General features: G+C 47.3%; 1 protein-coding gene across 1 annotated transcript; it reads left to right on the top strand.

Moving 5' to 3' along the window:
• Positions 1-13,617: 13,617 nt before the first annotated feature.
• On the top strand, positions 13,618-17,091 carry LOC100764762 (serine protease 38). The gene is made up of 5 exons (XM_035448238.1): positions 13,618-13,753; positions 14,623-14,785; positions 15,388-15,659; positions 16,232-16,374; positions 16,628-17,091. Exons 1-5 carry the CDS (start codon positions 13,726-13,728, stop codon positions 16,880-16,882), a joined length of 861 nt encoding a protein of 286 aa, XP_035304129.1. The 5' UTR covers positions 13,618-13,725; the 3' UTR covers positions 16,883-17,091.
• Positions 17,092-23,346: the final 6,255 nt, after the last annotated feature.

The raw sequence follows: 23,346 nt of genomic DNA, 5'->3' as shown, positions 1-23,346 counted from the left end.
CAATCAATATGCAGAGTTGTGGAGCCCAGTCCCAATAGATACATCTACAAAACACTCCTGCATCTAAGACTTAGGGAACATTGTGGAGTGGTGCATAAAGATGGAAGAGCTGGAGGACCAGGGGCTTTGCTGTGAGACTGTCTCTCCTAGCAACATCAGAAGCTATGTCTGTAAAGTCTCACCAGCATGACTGTCCAGATGTGAACTGAACAAGGACATCAACGAACCTGCCAAACTGCGTGTGTGTGTGGGGGGGGAGCCTATGAAGAACTACAGGCAGCAGAGTGAAGCCAGGAGTAGGAGAGGCGGTCCTCCCCAGGGAAGAGCATCCCAATTGTTTGTCCAGTGCCAAATGGTCAGCCCTAAAAACACATGTACAAGTAACATTATATGAACTCAACAGGTTACATTGGGAATATAAATGTATATACAAATATATAAAAGCATGCAATAACAATTGATGAAAAAAGAGGCTGTGAATTTGAAGGAGATGTATATGATGAAGGAAGGGTTTGGAGGCAGGAAAGGGAAAGGAGAAATGTAATTAAAACATAATTTCAAAAACAAAGAATAAAAATAAAAAGAGAGTCCGCCTCATCATCCCCGAATAAAGTGACAACAGCTTTTCCAAAACTCATGCCCCTGTTTAAAGAACGTTTAAAAACAGACAAGCAAAAAACTTCCAGTCTGTGGGACAACTATTCAGGCTATGCACAAGCAACCAGGGTTGGCAAAGACAGTGGTGCCTCCATTCCTGGAGACACAGACCAGGGCACAGGAGCCCATGAGAGCAAGGAGCCATACTAGAGATGGGAATAGAGGGCCATGCCACTTTCCTCTTGAGTCCATGAAGGAGTTGAGTGCCAGAGCTTGTGCTTCATGACTGAGGCCAGAGGAGCCTGACTAGAGGTAAGCTCCACTCCAAGAGGAGGCTGCTAACTGGGCATCCCCACCACTCAGAAGAAGGGAGGTAGCTAAGTAGCCTTGGGTGTGACAACTGTCTTTGATAGATAGACAGACATCCCCCTGCCCCAGCCTGTGTTTCGCCTTTCCTGCCTCTCCCCAACACAGACTTTTCTGTTCAGGTGTTCCCTGGAGCCAGAACACAGGCCTATGACAGGCCTCTCAAGGGTGGCAGTGTTGGCATTCTCTCTGGTGTGTGTCTCCCAAATATGCTACAGAGCCTTTGTCTTCCTCAGCTGTTCTCTCACCTCAGCTGGATTGTTTCACCTGCCTGGACAGTCTACAAGCACAGGGCTTTCCTCTGAGGGTACAGAGCCCAGGGAGGCAGTAACTGCCTAATCTTCCCAGAGGCACCAGCCTGGCACATTCATAGCCAGATATTGTACCAGCTGAGCACCTTCTTCAAAGAAACTGAACTGTGACCTTGCTACCCCCAGTGAAGGGCTCTGGGCAGATTGGGCCTTCAGGAGAAGTGTCTTGGTCTGGCCCTTCTATGTCCACTGGGGTCTGTTCAGATCCTACAGGGTCCAGACAGCTTCCCAAGGAAGCCTGTTCCACATGTTGGAGCAGTGTGTCTAACTGGGTGTGAGGTCTGCTCTTCAAGAACCAGGCAGAAGCCTTGAATGTGTGACCTCCAGGCTCACAGGTGAAGTGCCTGGATCAGCCTTGTCCCCTTTAGGGCCAGGCCTGATTTCTGTGCAGTGTTTGCAAGAATAGGATGAAGGGCCTGGCTCCCCTGCACACAACAGTTACTACACGCAAAGCACACACTTGCACAGCTCAGCCTCTGTTTAAATACATCTCGGGGCACACCCTAGGATCAGCCTCCTTGAGCCCAGGCCTGTCTGCTCTCTCCCTACCTTTTATCAGCACAGGAGCAGGCAGAGCAGGAAGTCCTGGGTTCTTGTTATTTCTGAGGCTACTTCCTGTCCATGTGGACCAAGTGTGGACCACCAACACCTTTTCCTGGCCTTAACCAAAACCACTCAGACCTGAGAAGAAGCAGATGGCCGAAGAAGGTGATGTGCCTGGCAGCCAAGTCCAGAGGAGAGTGTGTTTCTTGCAGGGCCAAGTTTTGTGGCTACCGGGGGAAGCTGAGTATCAGATCCTTCTGGAGACTGAGAACCACGTACATTTCAGCATTCCTCAGAACCCTGGGAGGCAGGCCTCAGGTGCTCCTGAACCCTTGGTGTGTGTGTGTGTGTGTGTGTGTGTGTGTGTGTGTGTGTGTGTGTGTGTGTGTGTGTGTGAGTCTCTGTGTATGTCTGTGTCTATGTGTCTGTGTTTCTGTGTGACCCTTGGTGTGTGTGTGTATCTGTGTGTATGTGAGTCTCTGTGTGTGTCTGTGTCTGTGTTTCCGTGTGACCCTTGGTGTGTGTGTGTGTGTGTGTGTGTGTGTGTGTGTGTGTCTATGTGTGTCTCTGTGTGTGTATCTGTGCCTGTGTGTATGTGTATCTGTGTGTATGTCAGTCTTGTGAGTCTGTATGTCTGTGTGAGTCTGTGTGTGGGTCTCTCTGTGTATTGTGTTTTTGTGTGTGTGTGTCTGTGTCTGTGTGTGTCTGTGTGTCTCTGTGTGACCCTTGGTGTGCGTGTGTCTGTGTATCTGTGTGTGTGTATTTGTGTGTGTGTGTCTCTGTGTATGTCTGTGTGTCTCTGTGTGACCCTTGGGGTGTGTGGGTGTGTGTGTGTGTGTGTGTGTGTGTGTGTGTGTGTGTGTGTGTAAAGCCAGTGGCTAGAAAATCCAGACCAAGCAAAGAAAAGAGGAGCTGGGAGGGGAGGGTAGCTGGGAGAGGGTCTGTTCATAGCCCCCCTGGTGGAAGCTTGCCCAGGTCCACTTCCTGGGAGCTCCACTCCAGGAGGCAGGGATCAGTTTGGGGGATTCCTCTTGGCTCCTCCTGAGGCTAGAGTGTGGGATGAGGGGCTGGGATTAAGTTTCCATCTCTGCCTGACATGCTCCCTTCACCAAGGGGAACTGAGCCCCCATAATCAGAACCAGCTGTGTCTCAGGCTGGGATGCTGGGATGCTGGGGATATGGTAGTGTTGTCTGCCTGAACAGAACTGCCTGGTCCCACTTCCCCCAGGGAAAACCTTCTGAAACCTCTCAGTTTATAGTCAGGAAACTGAGATGAAAGATTCCCATCCAGAGCCCATACCACTACAGGGTCTCGGCCCTTCCCCCATCCTGCTTATTGAGCCTGTAGAGAGTGGTTCTGGCTTCTGGGACCAGGAAGCAGGACTCCATGTATTGGACTCCAAGCATCTGCCAGCATTAGCCCCAGAAAGAGCTGTGATGGGTTCCATGGACAGACTGCACATGTGTCAGGCTTTTGCGGTTGTGACAAGATATCTGACAGGAACAACTTGAAAGAGAAATATGTCAGGCTTCTAGGTTTCTGAACGTTCTGTCCCATTTCATCTGGCTCCTGTGTTTTAAGCCTGTGGGGTGGGAGGTGTTACAACTGAGCATCATGGCAGGAGCATGCGTACAAAGCAGCTAACCTAGTGGTGGAGAGGCAGATACAGAAAGGAGCTGGGGACAAGAGGCAGAAGTCATAGCCCTCAGAGGCTTGTGACCAGCGGTCCTCCTCTATCCACTGTCCCACTCTTGATGGCCTCCTCGGCGGCGTGAAGTCGCCAGCAGCTTGTCTGATTATGAAGTCAGCAACTTACCAACGTCATTCAGCTGGTATCCTAGATTTTTGTTGCCGTGTTAAGATTCCATGATCAGAAGAAACGTGGGGAGGAAAGGGTTTATTTGACTTACAGATGGCAGTCCATCATTAAGGGAAGGAGCTTGAAGCAGAAACCATGGAGGAGTCAGGTTTCCTAGCTTTTTCCAGGCTCAAGGACCACCTGCCCAGAGATGGCACCACCCACAGTAAGCTAAGCCTTCTTCTATCGATTAACAGTTAAGAAAATGCCCCCATAGACATGCCCATGGCCAATCTCATGGAGACAATTCCTCAGCTGAGGTTCCGTCTTCCCATATATCAAGTTGACAACCAAGATTAGTCATCACAACTGAGCACTAACCATCAACACACCACCCCGGAGACATGTTTAGGCATGACACCTTAAGACTGGCCCACAAGTCCAGCAGCTGTAGCCGCTCCTGTGAATGTTAAGTTTAGGCTTTGAAAAGGGATTTGAATCCAGCATCTAAGACCCCAGGACAGTCACATACATGGAGGCCATCAAAGGATACCACACAGGCACTCCAATGGCTTGCCTTCAAGTCAAGCTCACTGCTTGAACCAAGGGCACAACAAAGACTCAGCTGTGTAACAGATTTCCCACAAGGAGTGAAATTGACTGGAAAGAGTCCCTGTCTCTAAAGACTGGTGGACATAATATAGGGGATGAGAGGAGGGAGGAGGACCGTGAGCACAGGGTTGGGAGGAGGCAGGGAAAGGAGCATAGTCACAGTGAAGGGGGAAGAGGAGAACATGAGCATGGTGCAATGGGAGGAGGGAGAGGGAAGACTCTAAGGGAGGGATCGACACAGGGTGACGGGGAGTGGGGCTCCTGGACCCCAGACTGGATGCTTACCTATGCTGTTCATTCCTTGTTTGTTTTTAGAGGTAGGGTTTCTCAATGTAACCCTGGCTGTCCTAGAATTCTGTCTGTAGACCAGGCTGGCCTTGAATCAGAGATCTGCCTGCCTCTGTCTGCCTCTCTGCCTCTGCCTCTGCCTCTGCCTCTGCCTCTGCCTCTGCCTCTGCCTCTGCCTCTGCCTCTGCCTCTGCCTCTGCCTCTGCCTCTGCCTCTGCCAAGCATGCTGGGATTAAAGGTGTGCCCACTATGCCCAGCAGTTAATGCCATTTTAAACAATGTTAAATGTACTCAAAGCTTCTTAGCATTGGTGGTGGGGCTTTGTAACTGGCTGTCTTTTTGTAAATCCCATCTATCTCTTTCAATATGGCCCACTCACATTGTTGGCAGTTTATTTTCATGTTAACTTTTAGAGCAATTTAGCAGTGTTTTGCCTGTCATCCTGCCACCTGATGTAGCAAAGACCATTGAAAACCTCCCTACTGCTGGAGGAAGGTGTGTGGATACAACTAGGCGGTAGAGTAGGTAGTGGTGGTAGAGTAGGGTCTCAGCAAGCAAGAGACCCTGAGTCCATGGACAACAAGTCAGACACAGACCCACGCTAACAGACACCAGGGGAAAAAAATAAACAGATTCCTTGTCTGTCACTCAAATGCTTGGGACCAGAAGTATGTTTGATTTTTTTTATGTTTTCAGATCTTGGAATATTTGTACACATTAAAAAAAAAATTGAAAGCCTCGCATTGGTGGCACATGCCTTTAATCCCAACACTCCAGAGGCAGAGGCAGGCCGATTTCTGTGACTTTGAGGCCAGCCTGGTCTCCAGAGGGAGTGCCAGGAGTGCCAGGATAGGCTCCAAAGCTACACAGAGAAACCCTGTCTCAAAAAACCAAAAAAAAAAAAAAAAAAAATTGAGGGCATGAGACATCCTTGCCATGATTCCTTCACATTTCCTGTTCACCTTAGGCTTGTCATCTAGAAAGGATTTTATGAGTATCTTCAGTGCACTTGCCCTTTGAGTATTACCTGTCACATGAGGTCATTGGTGTACCCTACCTATTGTGGGATCACAACAGCTCTCAGAGGTTTTGAATTTCAGATCTTTTTAGATTCCAGATTTTCAGATTAGGAATGTTTAGCCTGCCTCAGTGGAAAGAGGGAAAAAAAAATCAAAGTATTTCTGGCTTGCTCATTAGGAACCCCTATCTGCAGGCTCACCACTGTCTCTTCCACAGGCTCCAGTTCAGCTCGTTCATGTGAATTCTTACTTACATTTTTACTCAGAGCACCCAAGCATGTCACCAGGGCCCAGGGGCATTTCCCTGTCACATTACTTACTGTCTCATCACTGCCTGCTTTGGGAAGGCTGAGGGAATCTTAACACACCACAGAGGGAGAGCAAGCCCTGCCCTGACGGTGTTCCCCACTGAGAGAGAGGCTGAACTTAGGGCATGGGGCTTGGGGTGAGGCCGGATGGTGGGGAGCATTCCAGTCATGCCGAGCTGAGGACTGGCTCCTCCTGGGTGGGTGGTGCCTCCAGAGGCCCCTGGCTGACCCTGCATAAGTAGGATGTTCCTCTGCCCCCAGACTCCTCCTTGGCAGCAGAGTTCAGTGAGGCCACCAGACCCTTCCTTCTGATGTTCATGTTACTGTGGAGAGTCCCCTCTGGGTTGGGATGGTGTTGCCATGCAGCCCCAGAGAGCCAGTAGTCACTGGTAGCTCTCCTGAGCAACTGAAGGAAGGGGCAAAACAAGCAATGTCCTCTCTATGGCCCCTCTTTGAGCTGAGGAGCAGGGTCCAGGGAGTCTTCCTTCCCTCCAGTGCAGTCTACGGCTGCACGACCATAATGTGACCCGTGAAGAGGTCTAGAAATCCCGCAGCCCATCTCTACTGTCTCACACAGGAAGGGTGGTTGGCCACGCCTCTGACAATGAACAGGCACACAGAGGAGGCCAAGGAGATCAGCGTAGGCAGCTCAACCCCTCTGCCTATCTCAAGCCGACTTGGAGGATGGCGTGCCACCTGCACACACTTTTCCGACCGCAGACATCTGCCTCCTGTTTCCCCAAAGTTCAAAGGCAGACAGCTGGCAGGCAAAAGCAGGGTGGCTAGCCTGCAGTTGGGCGTGTTGTCTGTCTGGACAAGCTGGCCTGAAGGGGGGAGGAGGTGTGGCCCTCTGGCCCAGCCTTGACCCAGCCCAGCTTTGATTGAAGCCATGTGAAGGGTGGGTGGGCAGACAGCCAGGACTCTGACCCTGAACAGCCAGGACTCTGACCCTCAGGAGAGGTGCAGTGGTCCTTGGATGCCAGACTGTCTGCAAGCTCTTTGCAGGGCTGGGCACATTCTCCCGGGCTGACTAGTAGTTCCGACTTATTCAAGGGCCCGAGGGGCTTGCGGCTCAGCTGCACTTGAGTGTACTCAGCTAAGTGGGGACTTCAGCTATAGAGGTTGGGACGGAGATCTCAGAGCATCTTTGCTGGACACAGGATGGCAGTGACCTTCAGGGAGCTCCGTAGTTCTACAAGTGGACCTTCTGTATACTGGACAAGCCTGTTACTCAAGACTCAGTGACTTTGGTGCTTTCTACAATGCAGTAGTTCATGTGTGTGTTCTCCAGGACCATGGTGGCACAGGGGAGAGATCAAGGCCCGGCAGGCTCCAAAGCTGGAAAGAAAGGCAAGAGAAAGGCTGTGGTGGACTGCCTACATTTTCTGGACAGCAGCCTGTGGGGGGCCATAAGGAGAACTGCCCCCTACAGGGCTATGGATACAGGTGGGCATGCCAATGGCATTAAGGGGTGCTGTCTTTGTGACTCTAGGTTTCCCTCACCCCAAATATTTACCATCTCTCCTGCAGCATGCCTACTTACCAGCACTACAAACAGAGCTAGCCATGAGCCTTACCCCCCCACACACACACACACCACATTGTGGGCTAGCTAGGCTCTGGTCCCCAACTCTTGAGCAGTTCATCCTGGAGTAAATGGTCTGTTAACTACTCCAAAGCCCATCATTGCCAGGACTAGCTGAAGCCCTTTCCAGGCTGCAAGGTTGACATATGATGAGTTTTCATGGAGTATGGAACAGCAATCTTTGCAGCCCGCTATCCTGAGGTCATCACCTATACACATTGCATAGTTCTCAGAGTACCATACATGTCACACAGTACATAGTGTTCATGCTACATGGTGGGTAGTACACACATACACAGGGCACAATATACACTGCTTGGTGCGTGGCAGGCTGGTGACTGATAGCTGCTTAAGTTCTGGGGGGTGGACCCTACTCTAAGTGGGAGTTCATCTCACCTACTCTATCCATTGGCAGAGTCCTCTGTCCTCCTGAACATAGGTCTCCTATTCTCTTCCTGGTTCCTATTCCAGTGTCCACAGGCGTGTTTTGATGGGCTTAAGGGATGAAAAGCCTTGCTGGAGTGCAGATCCATAAGTCAGGGCCTACAAGATAGAGAGAGCTAAAGAAGCCACAACATCCAGGCACATTCTGGGTGAGGAACATGGGTGGAGGGGACTGAATCAGAACTCTAGATGCATGTGTGTCAGGAGCAAAACACACACGAATTTGATGGAAATTCTGAAAGATACAATGAAAGACATACACCCCTGCTACTGATTCCCGAAGGTCTCGGCCAAGAGCACCCAACCATGGAACTTTCTCCAAGCAGGATCAGATTTTAGGCCACAAGCAAGTCTTAATAGAGAAAAAGAAGCAATTTTAGGACCTTTTCAGATCAACATGGAATAAAACTGGAGAAAGTATGCAAAGTTATGAGCACTGGATAGTGCATTTTGAGTGGGTCATTGAGGAAGTTGGGAAGGAAATCAGAACTTCCTAGAATCAAAGGAACACGAGATCACAACTTCAGAACTTCCAATGGAGATCATTGGTTCTGAGGACAGTTCATGGATAAGAGCACTTACACTGAAAAATCAAAGACTGGGCGAGCAACTGAATGATTCCACTCAAGCTCTTAGCATGGCAAGAACACACAGAGCCCAAAATCAGCAGCATAACAGAGATAATAATGATCGGAGCTGAGACTAATGAAACAGAGACAAAAAATACAAATCAATGGGGATGAAAAATTGGTTCTTCCAAAAAGATGAACAAGATTGACAAACCCTTAGCCAAACTAACAGGAAGAGAAAGGAAGGCTCAAATAATAAAATTAGAGGGAAAGAGAGTGTGTTATAGCAGATACCACTGAAATAGAGACAAGTAGGGCACATTTGAAAAGTTTATGTTCCAATAAATCAGAAAATTGTAAGAAATAGATATTTTTCTCAACATATATGACCTACCAATACTGAACCAAAACAAGGCGATAATAATCAATGCTCTTAGAGCAGTGGTAAACATCTCCCTGCCAAAAGCCCAGGGCCATACAGACTCACTGATGAACTCTACCAGGCCTTTAAAGAGCTAATCAGTTTGGCATAGTGGCACACACTTTTCATTCCAGGATTCAGAAGGCAGAGACAGGAGGATCTCTGTGAGTTTGAGACCAGCCTGGACTACATAGCGGGTTCCAGGACAGCCAGAGCTATCCACTGAGAGCCTGACTTAAAAATGAAAATGAACTGACAGATTCGGGCTGTAGGAATAGAGGACCTGAGTTTAAATCGGGCACCCATGTTGGATAACTCATAAACACCTGTAACTGCTGTTCCAAGGTATCTGACACACCTCTCGTCTTCACAGGCTCTCTCTCTCTCTCTCTCTCTCTCTCTCTCTCTCTCTCTCTCTCTCTTTCTCTCTCTCTCTCTTTCTTTCTCTCTCTCTCTCTCTCTCACACACACACATATACACATGCACATACACACACACATATAAATAAATCTTTTGAAAAACAGAATTGCACATGGGACTGTATCAAATAAATGTTTCCACACAACAAAAACAACAGCACCAAGAGCCATCCTATAGAATGGGAGAAAAATCTTGTCAGCTATTCATCCAATAGAAGACTAATATCAAGAATATACAAAGAACTCAAGTATAAACACCAAAAGAGTGAAGAATATATTAAATAAATGAACAAATTAACCAAAAAGACACTTTTCTAAAGAAAAGTACAAATGGCTAATTAACACATAAAAAAAAATCCAACTTCCTAGCCATCAGGAAACTTCCTAGCCATGTTGAGATTCTGTCTCACCCTAGTTATAATGGCTCTCACCAAGAGGAAAAACAAAGTGATGGTGCTGAAGAGGTACAGCAAGGGTGGGGGATCTTTACACACTGTGGGTGGAAATGTATATTAGGGTAGCCATATTGAGATCAGTATGGAGTTACTAAAATACTAAAACTACAGCTGTAGCATCATCTAGCTACACTACTTCCAGCAGACACTGCAGGGATTCTAGCATACCATGTTTGTTGTGTCAGTATTTACAATAGCTAGGTTATAGAGCCAGCCTATGAGATAATGGATAAAGAACAGGTGATATAGAGCCACGGTACAATTTTATTCAGTCAGAAAGAAAAATTGTCCCATTTGCAGGAAAATGGATGTAACTGGAGCTCGTCATGTTAAGCAAAATAAGTGAGGCTGAGAAACTCAAATAGTGCATGTTTCATCTCATTTACAGACTCTCGAAGGGGGAAAGACACGAAAGTAGGATGAAGAAAGGAATTGAGGTGAACAGATGATGACAAGGTGTCTGTCCTCGTCACTGTTCTATTGCTGTGAAGAGACACCATGACCAAGGCAACTCTTTTTTTGTTGTTTGTTTTGTTTTGTTTTGTTTTTCAAGACAGGGTTTCTCCCTGTAGCTTTGGAGCCTATCCTGGCACTCACTCTGGAGACCAGGCTGGCCTCGAACTCATAGAGATCTGCCTGCCTCTGCCTCCCGAGTGCTGGGATTAAAGGCGTGCACCAGCAATGCCCGGCTAAGGCAACTCTTATAAGAGAAAACATTTAACTAGTGGCTGGCTTACAGTTTTAGAGGTTTAGTCCATTGTCATCATGGTAGGGAGTGTGGCGGCACGCAGGCAAATGCTGGAACAGTAGCTAAGAACTACATCCTGGTCCCTAGACAGAGAGAGACTGGGCTTGGCATGGGCATGAGGGCCCACCTTCAGTGACACACTTTTCCAATGAGGCCACACCCCCTAGCCCTCTTAATCCTTTCAAACAGGGCCACTCCCTGGTGACTAAGCATTCAAATGTATGATGAGCCTATAGGGGCCATTTGTATTCAAACCAATGCAGTGTCCTAGTTTGCTCTCTCTGGGGCTGTGATAAACACCATGACCAAAAGCAAGTTGGAGAGGAAAGGGTTTGTTTTGTCTTTTCAGCTTACAGTCCATCGTGAAGTAAAGTCAGGACAGAAATGTAAGGCAGGAATATGGATGCAGGAACAGAAACAGAGGTCCTGGAGGATCGCTGCTCACTGGCTTGCTCTCCAGGTTCACATTCTTACACCTCCCAGAACCACTTGTCCAGGGAGCTGGGACTTCCCACTTCAATCATTAATCAAGGAAATACATCCACAGACTTGCCTATAGGTCCATCTGTGGGAGGCATTTTCTCAAGTGGAGGTCCCTCTTCCCAGATGACCCTAGTTTGTGTCAAGAAATTAACCAGCACACAGGTAATAGTGGGGAAAATATGATTAAAAGACCTCATGTGCGTGCCTGGCAATGCCACTATGTAAACCCATTATTTTGTATAATTAATAAACACCAATTGAAAGATACAGGCTGGGAGTGTGGATCAGTGGTAGAGTACTTTTTTCTCCCTACTGTGAGTAGCTTCTTTGGACTTGCACTCTACTTCATGGATTATTCTCCCTTTCGTCTGTGTCTGAAGTCTTGCTAATGCCGTTCAGTTAGCTCTGAATTTGAGTTTTGGGGTTTTCAATTTCTAGAAGTTCCATGGTGGTTCTTAAAAAAAAAAAACTTAAATGTATACCATCCAGTTGTTGAGAAAATAGAAACAGAGGCCCAGTTTCTCCTCTCTGACTTTACAACAACAAGCCATGTGCTTTTTGGTCTCTGGCTGAGAATGTAGGTGTCTGAGTTTCTTCCCATCTGTTTTGGGCTGTTTCTCACTCATCATATCTCCTCTCAGGTTTCTTCCATCTTTGCTCCTGGGCTGGAGAAGTATCTAAATGTTATTTGCAGAAATAAGCAACAGCTAGGGAAATATTTTTACTGTCCCAAAGAGCTTGTGTTTACATTTGCTGGACACATTGAGCTGAGGGTTTTAGAACTTGAGATTTCCTGAGTCTAAGGCCTGAGCCACCCAGATGCTTCTAAGCTGGGCTGCCGTCCATCAGACTGCTGACTTGCCTCTGCCCATCCCCTCACCCTTCGGGTGCACTCCTCTTTGTTTTCAGTCAAAAGCAGGTGTGGTTGAGTATGATCCACACCCTTGATGGGTCCTGGACTCCTATTTGTTTCCTTAACCCAGAAAGATGCCAAAAATGACAGAGTCCCTTCCTGGCCCTTCCTGAAAGGGCGGGATAGCCTGGGTGCCAGGATCTCCTCGCTAGCCTAGCTTCCTCTGGAGAGTCATCACTGTGCTTTAGATATTTCCTGCTTCTATGGAGATGGCATTTGTGTTCTGTGGTGAGATTTTCCTTGTCCTTATTAGGAGGGCTGATACTCACTGCATTGCTCACCATCACCGAAAACTTGTCTGCATTTTAATCTAAAGTTTTAAAAGGCTTTCCATGATCATTTCACTTCTGTATAAAGGGCGTGGTGAGATCTTATTTTTCCTCTCTGCAGATCCTGCATCCAGTAGAATTCCCACTGACAGTCCATGCCTGTTGAGTCATGTGTCAAAGCCCTGTATCTATAAAGATCTAAGTCTGGGATTCATTTTTGTAACAGACTAAAGTTCGCCTCCTTCCCCTACAGCGGTCAGAACCCTGACTCCAAAGAGAGTGATAGTATTCAGAAGTGGGGCCTTTGGGATGTTGTGATGGTGGGGCTCATGGATGAGGACAGTATCCTTACAAAAGGGGCTCCCTCAGTTCTTCCATCCTCTCATTTTGTGAGGACACAGCCAGAAGATGCCAGTCTGTAAACCAAGAGGAGCCTGACAGGTGCAGTGCTGGCCCCCCAACCTCAGACCCCAGCCCCAGAACTGCAAACAATACTGTCTATTTTCACGAGCCATCTAGCATATGGAGTTTGGGGGCTTTTTAAATTGTTTTTTCTTTATGTATATGGGTGTTTTGTCTGCATGTCTGTCTGTACACCATGTATATTCAGTGCTTGAAGAGGCCAGAAGACAGCATTGGAGCCCCTGGAACTGGAGTTGCAGATAGTTGTGACCCACAACATGGGTACTGAGAATTGAACCCAGGTCCCCTAGAAGAGCAGCATTAGATCTTTGTTTGTTTTGATTTTCTTTATTTCTTTGTGTAGCTCTGGCTGTTCTGGAACACACTCTGTAAACCAGGCTGAACTCGAACTCAACAGAAATCTGCCTGCCTCTGCCTCCTGAGTGCTGGGATTAAAGACTGTGTCACCACCACACGGCTGTAGCATTAGATCTTACTCATGGAACCATCTCTAGCCCTGGAGTTTTGTTTTAACAGCCTTAATTGATGAAGATGATTCCATTATGTCTTTCTCCCTCACCCTCTGTTAATTTTTGTCCTAGGTTATACCTTACTGATATTTTAATTACCACAGCCTTATTCTTCTTGTTTGGCTTCTGTGAATCTAGTGTGATTAGAAACAGCTGTTATTTACGACATCAACCTTCATATCTAAGTGTACAGGATGGCTCCATCCCTCTGACTTTGACACCTCATAAAATTTTGTAATTTTTCTCATCCTTTATTACACAGCCTATGGAATCCTCTTCTTAAAATATTTTAAAAAAATTATGTGTATCTATGTGGGTGAAGTCATGTGCACATCTGTGCGGGTGGCTTCTAAGGCCATAGGTGACACCTGGAGCTGGAGTTACAGGTGGTTATGAACTGTCCAATGTAGGTGCAAAGCATCAAACCCAGGTCCTCTACAAAAAAAATACAGATACAGCCTTTTAACCACTGAGCAATTTCACCAGCCCCAAATATAGTTTTTTGTTGTTTCTTTTCTTTTGTTTTAAGACAGGGTCTCATTATGCAGCCCTGACCTTGAACTCACCTGCTTCCCCAGTGCTGGGATTAAAGGCATGCACCACCATGACCAGCGGAATCCTCCCTTGAAAGTAACAGGACTGGATGCACTTGTCAAAATTTGCAAGAAGGGGTAGGTTTTACTGTATATAGATTTGATTTTTTTAAAAAAGGTTTTGATAGCAGATGGTGCATGTGTAAATAGCAATAATTTGACAGATCTGAGTCTGCCATAGAGAGAGAAAGCTAAAAACACTGGGGTTTTATAACACAGAATTCTCAAAACAACCTGTCTATCTAGGTCTGACCATGGTGTGTATGTGGGGAGGGTTCTAAGGTACATCCTAAATGCTGGCAGTTGATAGGTTCCCACATCTGCTGGGGACGGTTACCGCTGAGGACATCACCAAATATACAGGTTCAGGTCCTGTCGCCTGTCGCCTGTCCCTGAGGGGAGATCAGGCACCCTGCCCTGCTGGCAGTGTGGTCATTTGTCAGTCTTTAATGTCAGCCTCCACGCAGTTCAGGATCTGTCCACATCCACCTTTCACTAGCTCAAAGTCGCCTGCTGGGGGCGCCACAAACGCATCCAGTACCTAGTCACGTGTCCAGCTTGCGGCCTCACCGGGAGGGGGACCCCGTCGCATTTCCTAGTCAGCTGCCCCTCTCTTGCTGGGCTGCGCCTCGCCTCCGGCTTCATGGCTGCCCCCACTTACGGCTCGGGCCCCCTGGGATACCTGCTGCTTCTACTTCTGCTGGCTACACCAACCTGGGTTGCGTCAGTCAGTTACCGACACCTTAAAAAACAGACAAATTCCTTAAGCGGAGACGTGGGTAGGTCCCTGTTCCAGAGTCTGGGTGGTGGTCCTTTCTTCCCGGCCTTAAGGCCCGGCCTGGCCCCTTCCCACTCGCCTCCACGTTGTTCCCCACCCCCACCCGTGCGTGGCTCGCTCCTCCCGTGGTGTGACCTTGCGCCCATTCTGCCTTTGTTTCTCTCCTCAGCCTGTGGCCAGCCTGTTCTGCAGGGCAAGATCTTTGGTGGAACGTCGGCACCCTCTCGGAAATGGCCGTGGCAGGTCAGCCTGCATTTCTCTGGCATTCATATATGTGGCGGCTCCATCCTCGATGCCTACTGGGTGCTGACAGCGGCACACTGCTTTGATAGGTGAGAGGTTCAGGAACCGTTACAGGTAATGGGGCAGGGACATAGGACAGGAGAAACCAGAAGTTGGAGAAACCGTGGCTTGGACTGCATCAAAGCCCTATCCATGGCTGATACATTCATTCGCCTGACCCCAGGCTCCAAGCTGCTTCCCACGAACCAGCATAGATTTATCCACCCTGGCTGATGACTAGGCCAGTACCTAGGTGTGTGGCCTGTCCTCTTGAGCACAGCCCTTCTCTACAGACTAAGCTACATCCCTACCTGAGAAGCTGGCCCCCATTTACAGCCCCGCCATTTCAGGTCTACCCTCCCTCTGGGCAGATAGCGCTGTCTCCTGAGCCTTCATCCAGTCAGGCCCACAGGTGTGGGTGTACAGGGGTTCATCAGCTGTTCAGAAAGAGGCAAGAGAGGGGTCCATGTGCGTGGCTATCTGGCTCTCATAGCATAGGCACAGACTCCTGGTGATTTCCCAAGTCTGCATCAGCCCAAGTCAGGACCTCTTTGAGGTCAGATAGTCAGACACGCCCCCCCCCCCCCCCCCCCCGTGGGCTGATAGATAATGCAGGGAGCTGCAGGCAGCTGGCCTCTATTCTAGTCAACAGTGAGAAGATTGTGGAAGCCATTGATGTATATGTGGGCATCATGGACCTTGACGTGGCCACCAGGTATACCCAGTGGTTGGAGATCAACAGGTTGTTCATTCACCCCACCTACCAACTGTTTCACCCTGCTGGAGGGGACGTGGCGCTATTGCAGTTGAAGAGCCCCATCGTATTTTCTGACTTCGTGCTCCCTATTTGCTTGCCACCTTCCAACCTGAACCTCAACAATTTGTCTTGCTGGGCTACTGGATGGGGACATGTCTCGCCGCAAGGTATGCGCTAAACAGGGTCTCATAGGTCTCATAGGGTCTCATAGAAGTAGAGCATAGGGAAGGTCTGGGAAGGTGGATAGGAGAACAACTTAAGCCAAAAGACTCAGACTTTAAGGAAATAATCCACTACAAATTAAAAAAAAAACAAACAAACAAAAAACAGCTACCAGAGATGAAAATTCCATTATGGGGCTTATGGCAGACTGAGGGAGAACCAGTGACCTTGGAGATAGATAAGTAGAAATTATCTATATTGGAACAGCAGAAATTATCCATATTGAAAATATGTGTGGAAGGGAAATAGAATGAGGTAAAAAAGAAACTCCCAGAAGTATGTGGACTGGGCTTCCCTGTGTGGGTGGGGCTTCCCTGTATGGGCCAGCTCTCTCTTGTGTGTTATGTGGCTCTTGCATGTGGACAGGACTCCTCCTGGTGTGGGAATTCCTTCCAGATTTGTCCTCCATTGACCAAGAACTCAAGAATAACTCTGGCTCCTGTCCTCCAGGAACTAAGACTTCGCTGGACTCAGACAGGCACCCTCACCTGACAGTTCCTTTCCCTTCTCCTCATAGGCAAGTCCTTGAAACAGCTACAGGAAGTCCAGTTGCCACTAATCCCCAAGCCCCTGTGCCAGCTGCTCTATGGATTTACAACTTACTTACTGCCAGAAATGATGTGTGCTGGGGACATCAAGAATGAGAAGAATGTGTGTGAGGTATGTCCCATTCTTTTGAATCAGAGTTGAACTCTGATATAGGTAGGGGACTGCGAGGGTGGCTGTATCCAGGCAGACAGTGTGTGACAATCACATACTCACACACTTGTGTCAGACCTCAGTGTTGAGGCTCTGGGCTCTGTGGCAGCCAGAGACGGGACTTTGTGTGTGTTGGGGGCAGAACATGGGCCCCTCTACACCTGAGGGCCGTACCTGGACTAGCAGATCACAGACAGCCCCTCTTCTTTCACAGGGTGACTCCGGCGGCCCACTGGTATGTAAGGTGAATCAGACCTGGAGGCAGATTGGAATAGTGAGCTGGGGCCGAGGGTGCGCCCATCCCCTGTACCCAGGGGTGTATGCCAATGTCTCCCATTTTTTGAGTTGGATCCAATATTATTTGAATCACACACCCATTCCTCCTCTGCTGACCCCTTCCCTCTCTTCATCCCTGAGAGCCACCCTTAGCACTTTTGTGACCATGCTGGCTAGCCTGTTGGTGTGGTGAAGACTGAGACACCCACCCCCTCACTCCCTCTCAGCCCCCCATTCCCTGGTGGGCTGCCTCAGGCTCTCTTCCTATCCTCTATAGCTCTCCAGCCCTGCCCCCCACCCATACCTTGTGCCATGAAGGCAGGACACTTTTCCCAGACTCTAAGTCTGTAGAAGGTTGAGCAAAAGAAGTGGAGAGGATCAGAGATGGACCAGGAGGGAGAGTTGGGGGACAACTGGGGTGAGCCAAGAGCTTGGGCTCTACACAGTCAAACTTATTAAACATTCGTGAAACAAGTGCCTTGGAACTCCTATACTTGCCTTCTGTTCCAGTCTCATTACATTCCCTGTGCCATGGGTAGGGGTCCACACATAGAAAGTAGGCTACTCAGACATACGACAAGAGAAGCTCAGGAGGCTGGAGAGATGGCTCTGTGGTTAAGAGTACTGGCTCCTCTTTTACAGGATCTGGGTTCAATTCCCAGCACCCACATGGCAGCTCACAACTATCTGTGACTCCAGTTTCAGGGATCTAATGCCCACTTCTGGTATCCACAGACACCAGGTACAAGGCACACAAGTTACACAGAAATACATTTGGGCGAAACAGCTATACACATAAAATATGATAAGGTTTGCAGAGTTGGGGAGAGAAAGGTACAAAGCAAACTGGGCTTTTCTAGATCCCTGGGGCAGGTCTTTGGGCACAGCCCAAGTGAGGGGAAAGGTCACAGATTCAGTTTAAATGTCAAAAAAGAGTTTTGAAACATGGAAATATCCTAAGTGGGAAAGCAGAAAACATGAGCTGAGAATAAGCAGATATGGGAAAGAAGCCAAAAGGGTATGTATGTGTAGAAACGAATAAGCAGAAAACCACACAGCACCATGTCTGATGTCCGCAGGACCTGTACCCCATGCTCTGCCAGCCTCAGATAGAAAATATCCCCCCAAATTTCATCTCTGCCGAACATGAACAGACTCCCCAAATAGTGCAGCGTAATGGTGATTGACATAGCAGCTCTGCTGTGTCAGGGGTCATAAGTCACCTAGAGATGGCTTAAATTTTATGGGAACCAAACACAGTGGCACATGTCTATAATTCTGGCACTCAGGATGCTGAAATAGGAGGGTAACAAGTTTGAGGCCAGCCTGTCCTACCTAGAGAGAACTTGAAATAGAGGGTGTGTAAGAACTCAAGAAGGTAGTATATATAATTCTATGCAAATAAATGATTAAAAAGTACTTTTACTTAAAAACAACTATCCCTAGCAGAGAGAGAAGGTTAAAACAAATCATAAACAAATGGAGATATTTAAGAAAGTGACACCTATCCCCACCTCCACTTAGTAGAAGTCCCTGTGAACAGATTTCCTTAGGAGATGTACTAACCTTCAACTACAGAGATGCCTCAGCACTGCTTAGACTTCTGGGAGTGCAGGTAAAAGGGCAGCATTCCACTTGCCACCAGGAGCAGCTTTGGATGAAGATACACTACCATAATCCAATGTCAGGACAGGAATTCAAAAACCCTAATGAGGGGCAGGTGAGATGGTTCATTGAGGAAAGATGCTTGCCACCAAGCCTAAAGGCCTGAGTTCAATCCCAGGGACCTCCAGGGTGGAAACAATTGACTCCCACAAGGTATCCTTTAACCGCTACATATGCCATTTAGCCCAGGAGCATACACACACATGTAAGTAAATAATAAATGTAGTGAAAAATAAATGAAATCCTACAAAAATATTAACAAATAGAATCCTAGTTTCCTTTTCAAAATAGTACCCTATGGTCAAATGGACCTTATCTATCATATGAGATTGATTAAATGTTAGGCCCAGCAGTGGTGGCACACGCCTTTGATCCCAGCACTCAGGAGGCAGAGGCAGGTGGATCTCTGTGAGTTCCAGGCCACCCTGGTCTACAGAGCTAGTTTCAGGACAGCCAGGGATATACAGAGAAGCTGTCTTGAAAAACTAAAGAAAAAAAAGTTAGGAAATACATAGATAAAATTCACCATTATCAGTTGTTTTGCTACGGAGAACACCAATGAGAAAGCTTTTTGACAAATTCAAAAGGCATCCCCATTCTAAAAAACAGGTAGAATTATATGGATAGGAAGATGTATGCTTGGATCTCTCAGTCTAAACCTGGCAGAGTGGCATTAGGCATGTCCTAAGGCCTGAAATACAGGGAGGTTGGAGCAGTCCCCACTCTGATCCTGAGTCCATCACCACAGTCACACAGAGGACCTGTCCCAGGAAATGCAAGGAATGGTTTGAGTTATCTTTTGTAAAAAAGACTTGCAGGAAAGTGAGAATTTACTATGGTCACTACATGGCAGGGAAGACTAGAACAAGACTCCACTCCTGGAGCCCTAGCACAGGCTGTGGAAACTGAGGAATCTCTCAAATGCCACCACAGATGGAGTGTCTTCCAAAGCATACGTGTTTCTTTGGCTCACAGTCCAGAGCATGGTGCTAGTACCATACCATGGTGGACAACACCCTATCATGGTACAGCAGCACGTCCCAGAGTGCTGCCCATCAGTCACCCTGTCCTTAATCCACAAATCTAGAAGTTCGTGAGTGATTAATCTACCGTGAGACCAGTTCCACAGCACCCAGACACCTCTACATGTAACTGACTTATGGCTTATGGATTAAGTGTCTGACACATGGATATGGAGGACATAGCCAAGCCTAGTACCCCTAAAAACAGCAAAGAAGCAAAAAAAAAAAAGGAGACGAGACTAGGGATATAGTTACCTATATACTTGTCTAACATGTATGAGGTCTAGGGTTGAATCCCAGGCACCATCTAAATCAGGTATGGTGCCATACACCTGTGATCTCAGTACTTGGAAGGTGGAGTTGGAAGGATCAGGAGTTCAAGGTCACCCTTGGCTTGAACTTTTTGAGACAGGTATTGCCTCAAAAAATGTAGGTTTTAATAGATGATAATACAGTTTATAGTCTCAGCTAGGGCATCATGAAGTAAAGTGGGATTTCTTTTGTGTTTCTGGACCTAGACAAGTTGATTTCCATGTTTACATCCAAACACAAGTAAGTAAATGTGCTCAGAATAAATTCAACGTGAAAGCCAGTGACGTAGGTCTAGGACCAGTGGTGCAGACAAAGACCCAGCAATCAATATGTCACAAAAAAGTGGATAATCCGTGTCTGTCCAAGAACAGACAGAAGCATGAGTGGACGGAGCCTGAAGCTCAGTACTTCCATATGTAAATAAAAGTGAGACATGGTAGCATAAGCATGTAATCCCATCACTTGGAAGGCTGAGGCAGAAGGCTCATGAGTTTGAGGTTAACTTGGGTTACATTATAATATCCTTTAAAAGAAAACAAAAATTAAATGCTGTAAAAGGATTCAGAAAATTGCCGCATGCCAGGTAGTCAGTCACACTGGAAAGATAAGAATTAAATAGGATGGCTAGCTTCTGCTGCCCTAGACCTCACATCCTGGTATAAAACTGGAAGGACACACCACTGTGGTCTCTGTGGTGTTTGCATCATTTCGATCTATAAAACTTACATTTATTTTAGCAGCAATTGTTTAAGAGCAACTGTGAACACATTGGGTTTCTTTTCCCAGCCTATATCCTTCAACAATCGGAGGCAGCAGGGACCACACAGGCCCCAACTCAGGGAGAGGTACTATAGGCGTGCATAGCAGTTACACCAAGGACCTGTCCAGTATGAGGCTGACTATGTAGTGTGTGCAGAGTGGACACTCCCACCCATCTCTGTCTGGATGTAATGGCATGAATCAGACTCTTTTCAGTCCCTGTATATACCGATCTCTCCAGGAGGTGAAGGCTGAGGAAGATGCCTGCTCTAAGCAAACCAGTTATGACTCTGCTGTCATCACCAAGTTCACAGATTCTAGTGAAACCACACACAGAATTCCGGCAGTCATCCATACCCACTTCCTGAAATAGTAATATTTAAGGGACAAAGAAGGTTCTCACACCAAGTCCATGACCGTTATGTAGGATAAGGAGTGAATGCTTAAAATGCATTGAGGTCATTTTGGTGGATGTGTGCATGTGCACATGTTTGTCAGGAGGTGTGCATATGGGCACATGCATGTGGAGGCCACAAGACAGCCTCATGTCATTCCACAGGAACCATACACTTTGCCTTTTGGGTTTTGTTTGTTATAGTTGGTTTTTGTGTGCTGTTGTTTGTTTGCTTGTTTTTGTTTTTCAAGACTGGGTTTCTCTGTGTAGTTCTGGCTGTCCTGGAACTCACTCTGTAGACCAGGCTGGCCTCGAACTCACAAAGATCTGCCTGCCTCTGCCTCCTAAATGCTAGCATTAAAGGAGTGCACCACCACCACCTGGATTGTTTACTAGTTTTTAATGTCTCTAAATGGTTTGTCTGCATGTATGTCTGTGCACCACGTGCTTGCCTGATGCCTGCAGAGGCCAGAAGGCATTAAATCCTCTGTAACTGGAGTCAAAGATGGAGTGAGTACCAAGGACAGAATCCAGTTTCTCTTAGCCATGGAGCCATCTCTCTAGCTCCATGTCACAGGATCTTTCACTGGCCTGGAGCTCACTCAGTCAGCTAGTCTAGCTTGTTAGCCGTCTCCAGGGATCTTTCTGTGTCCTCGGAGCTGAGATTCAAGCACATGCCATCATGTTGGCTTATTTTACGTGGTTCTGGAGATAAATGCAGGTCCTCATGCCTACATAGCAGCCCTTTATTGACTGAGCCATCTCCCCAGCCTTTGGGGTCATTTCTTGTTTTAGTTCATTAAATCGCCTTACCATTTATTTACTGTTTTAGAGATCCAATTTTTCTATTTTTAAAATTTTTCCGGTTGTCATAATAGTATATACTTTTGAATACGATGTTCTGTTTCAGTGCATGCAGAGTCTGAGCGAAGTGAGCATGTATCTCCTCCCCCACAGGCATGGTGGGCCCCCACCGTTCTTCTCCTATCCCTCAGCCTGTTGTGTTTGTACATGAAAACCCTCATGGCACATTAAGACTGCTGATGCATGCGTTTTCCAAGCTCCTGAACATGCCTCCTCATTTGTAGCTCCCAATTTGTGGTTTTCCTCCTAAGACACCAGAGCCTGCTGCTTCCTGGCATCCTGACATCTCCTGCCACAAGGGGGCAGTTCTCTGGCATCCAAGAGTGGCACTTCCCTGGACCCTAGGCCATATGAAGTGACTCCTGCCAGGGTTCCACATCCACCCCGGAATGTTTGGAGCAGGGACCTATTCAGGAGGAGGCACAGTTGTGATGCCTCTCTTGGGGTGCTGAGGTTGCTAGTGGAGATGGCAGATTGAAACCAGGGACTCATCAGCATCTCATTTGTTCTGAGTGTTGCAGAGTGAAAACAGGTGTCACAAAGGCCCAGACCACAGGGTCATAGGATTGTCTATGCTGGGGATGCCATGAGCTGCTTCACACTCCAGCCTGGCTTGTGTCCTGCTCTCTCTTCTCCATTGTCAGCAGGGTGTGTGTGGAACACCAACCTACTCTTGGGAGAAGCAGTGTGATGTCTGACTTGAGGTGTTGCGATTGGTAGTGGGAAATTGGGGGTGTTCAAGAGCCAGAAGGGCCCATCTCCCCCTAACCCCACTACCTTTTTGAAATCCTCCCAGCTCCAACCCCTCAGGAATCCAAGAGTTATTCAAGAAATAAAATATAAGTACCATGAAATGCCATTTTATTAGAATAAAGGGGGACATTGACATCTTTTGTTTTGATTTGATTTGATTTTTCAGGACGGTTTCTTTGTGTAGTCCTGTTTGTCCTGGAACTAGCTCTATAGGCCAAACTAGCCTCAAACTCACAGAGATCCACCTGCTTCTGCCTCCTGAGTTTTGGAATTAAAGGTGTGTAACACCACAGCCTGGTGGCAACATCTCAATTATTAAAACAACAAAAGCCGGGCAGTGGTGGTGCACACCTTTAATCCCAGCACTTGGGAGACAGAGGCAGGCAGATCTTTGTGAGTTTGAGGCCAGCTGGGTCTACAGGGCAAGTTCCAGGACAGGCTCCAAGGCTACAGAGAAAACCTGTCTCGAAACACCAAAAAACAAACAAACAAAACCACCACAACAAAAGAAGCATTGGATAAAAGCCAACATCCTTTTCTGATTAAAAAAAAAATAAAAGCATTTAATAGACTGAGAGTAAAATAGAACATACTGAACACACTAAAGGACATATTTGAAAAGCCCACAGTTGGTTTCATGCTTAATGGGAAAACAGACACTTTTCCCCTGAGATTAACAATACAAGAAGGCTAGATTTCCCCACAGCATCCCACTGAGAGTGCTAGCCAGAGCAAGAAGGCAAGAAAAAAGAATGGCAGCCCAATCGGAACAGGAGAAGGAGCACTTTCTGTATAGTACGGTTTTATGTTGTAGACATTTCTAAAACACACACACATACACACACACACACACACACACACACACACACACACACACACACACTTCAA

Source organism: Cricetulus griseus, chromosome 7 (assembly GCF_003668045.3).
Source record: "Cricetulus griseus strain 17A/GY chromosome 7, alternate assembly CriGri-PICRH-1.0, whole genome shotgun sequence".
NCBI lineage: Eukaryota > Metazoa > Chordata > Mammalia > Rodentia > Cricetidae > Cricetulus > Cricetulus griseus.
This window is presented reverse-complemented; position numbering and strand designations above follow the sequence as displayed.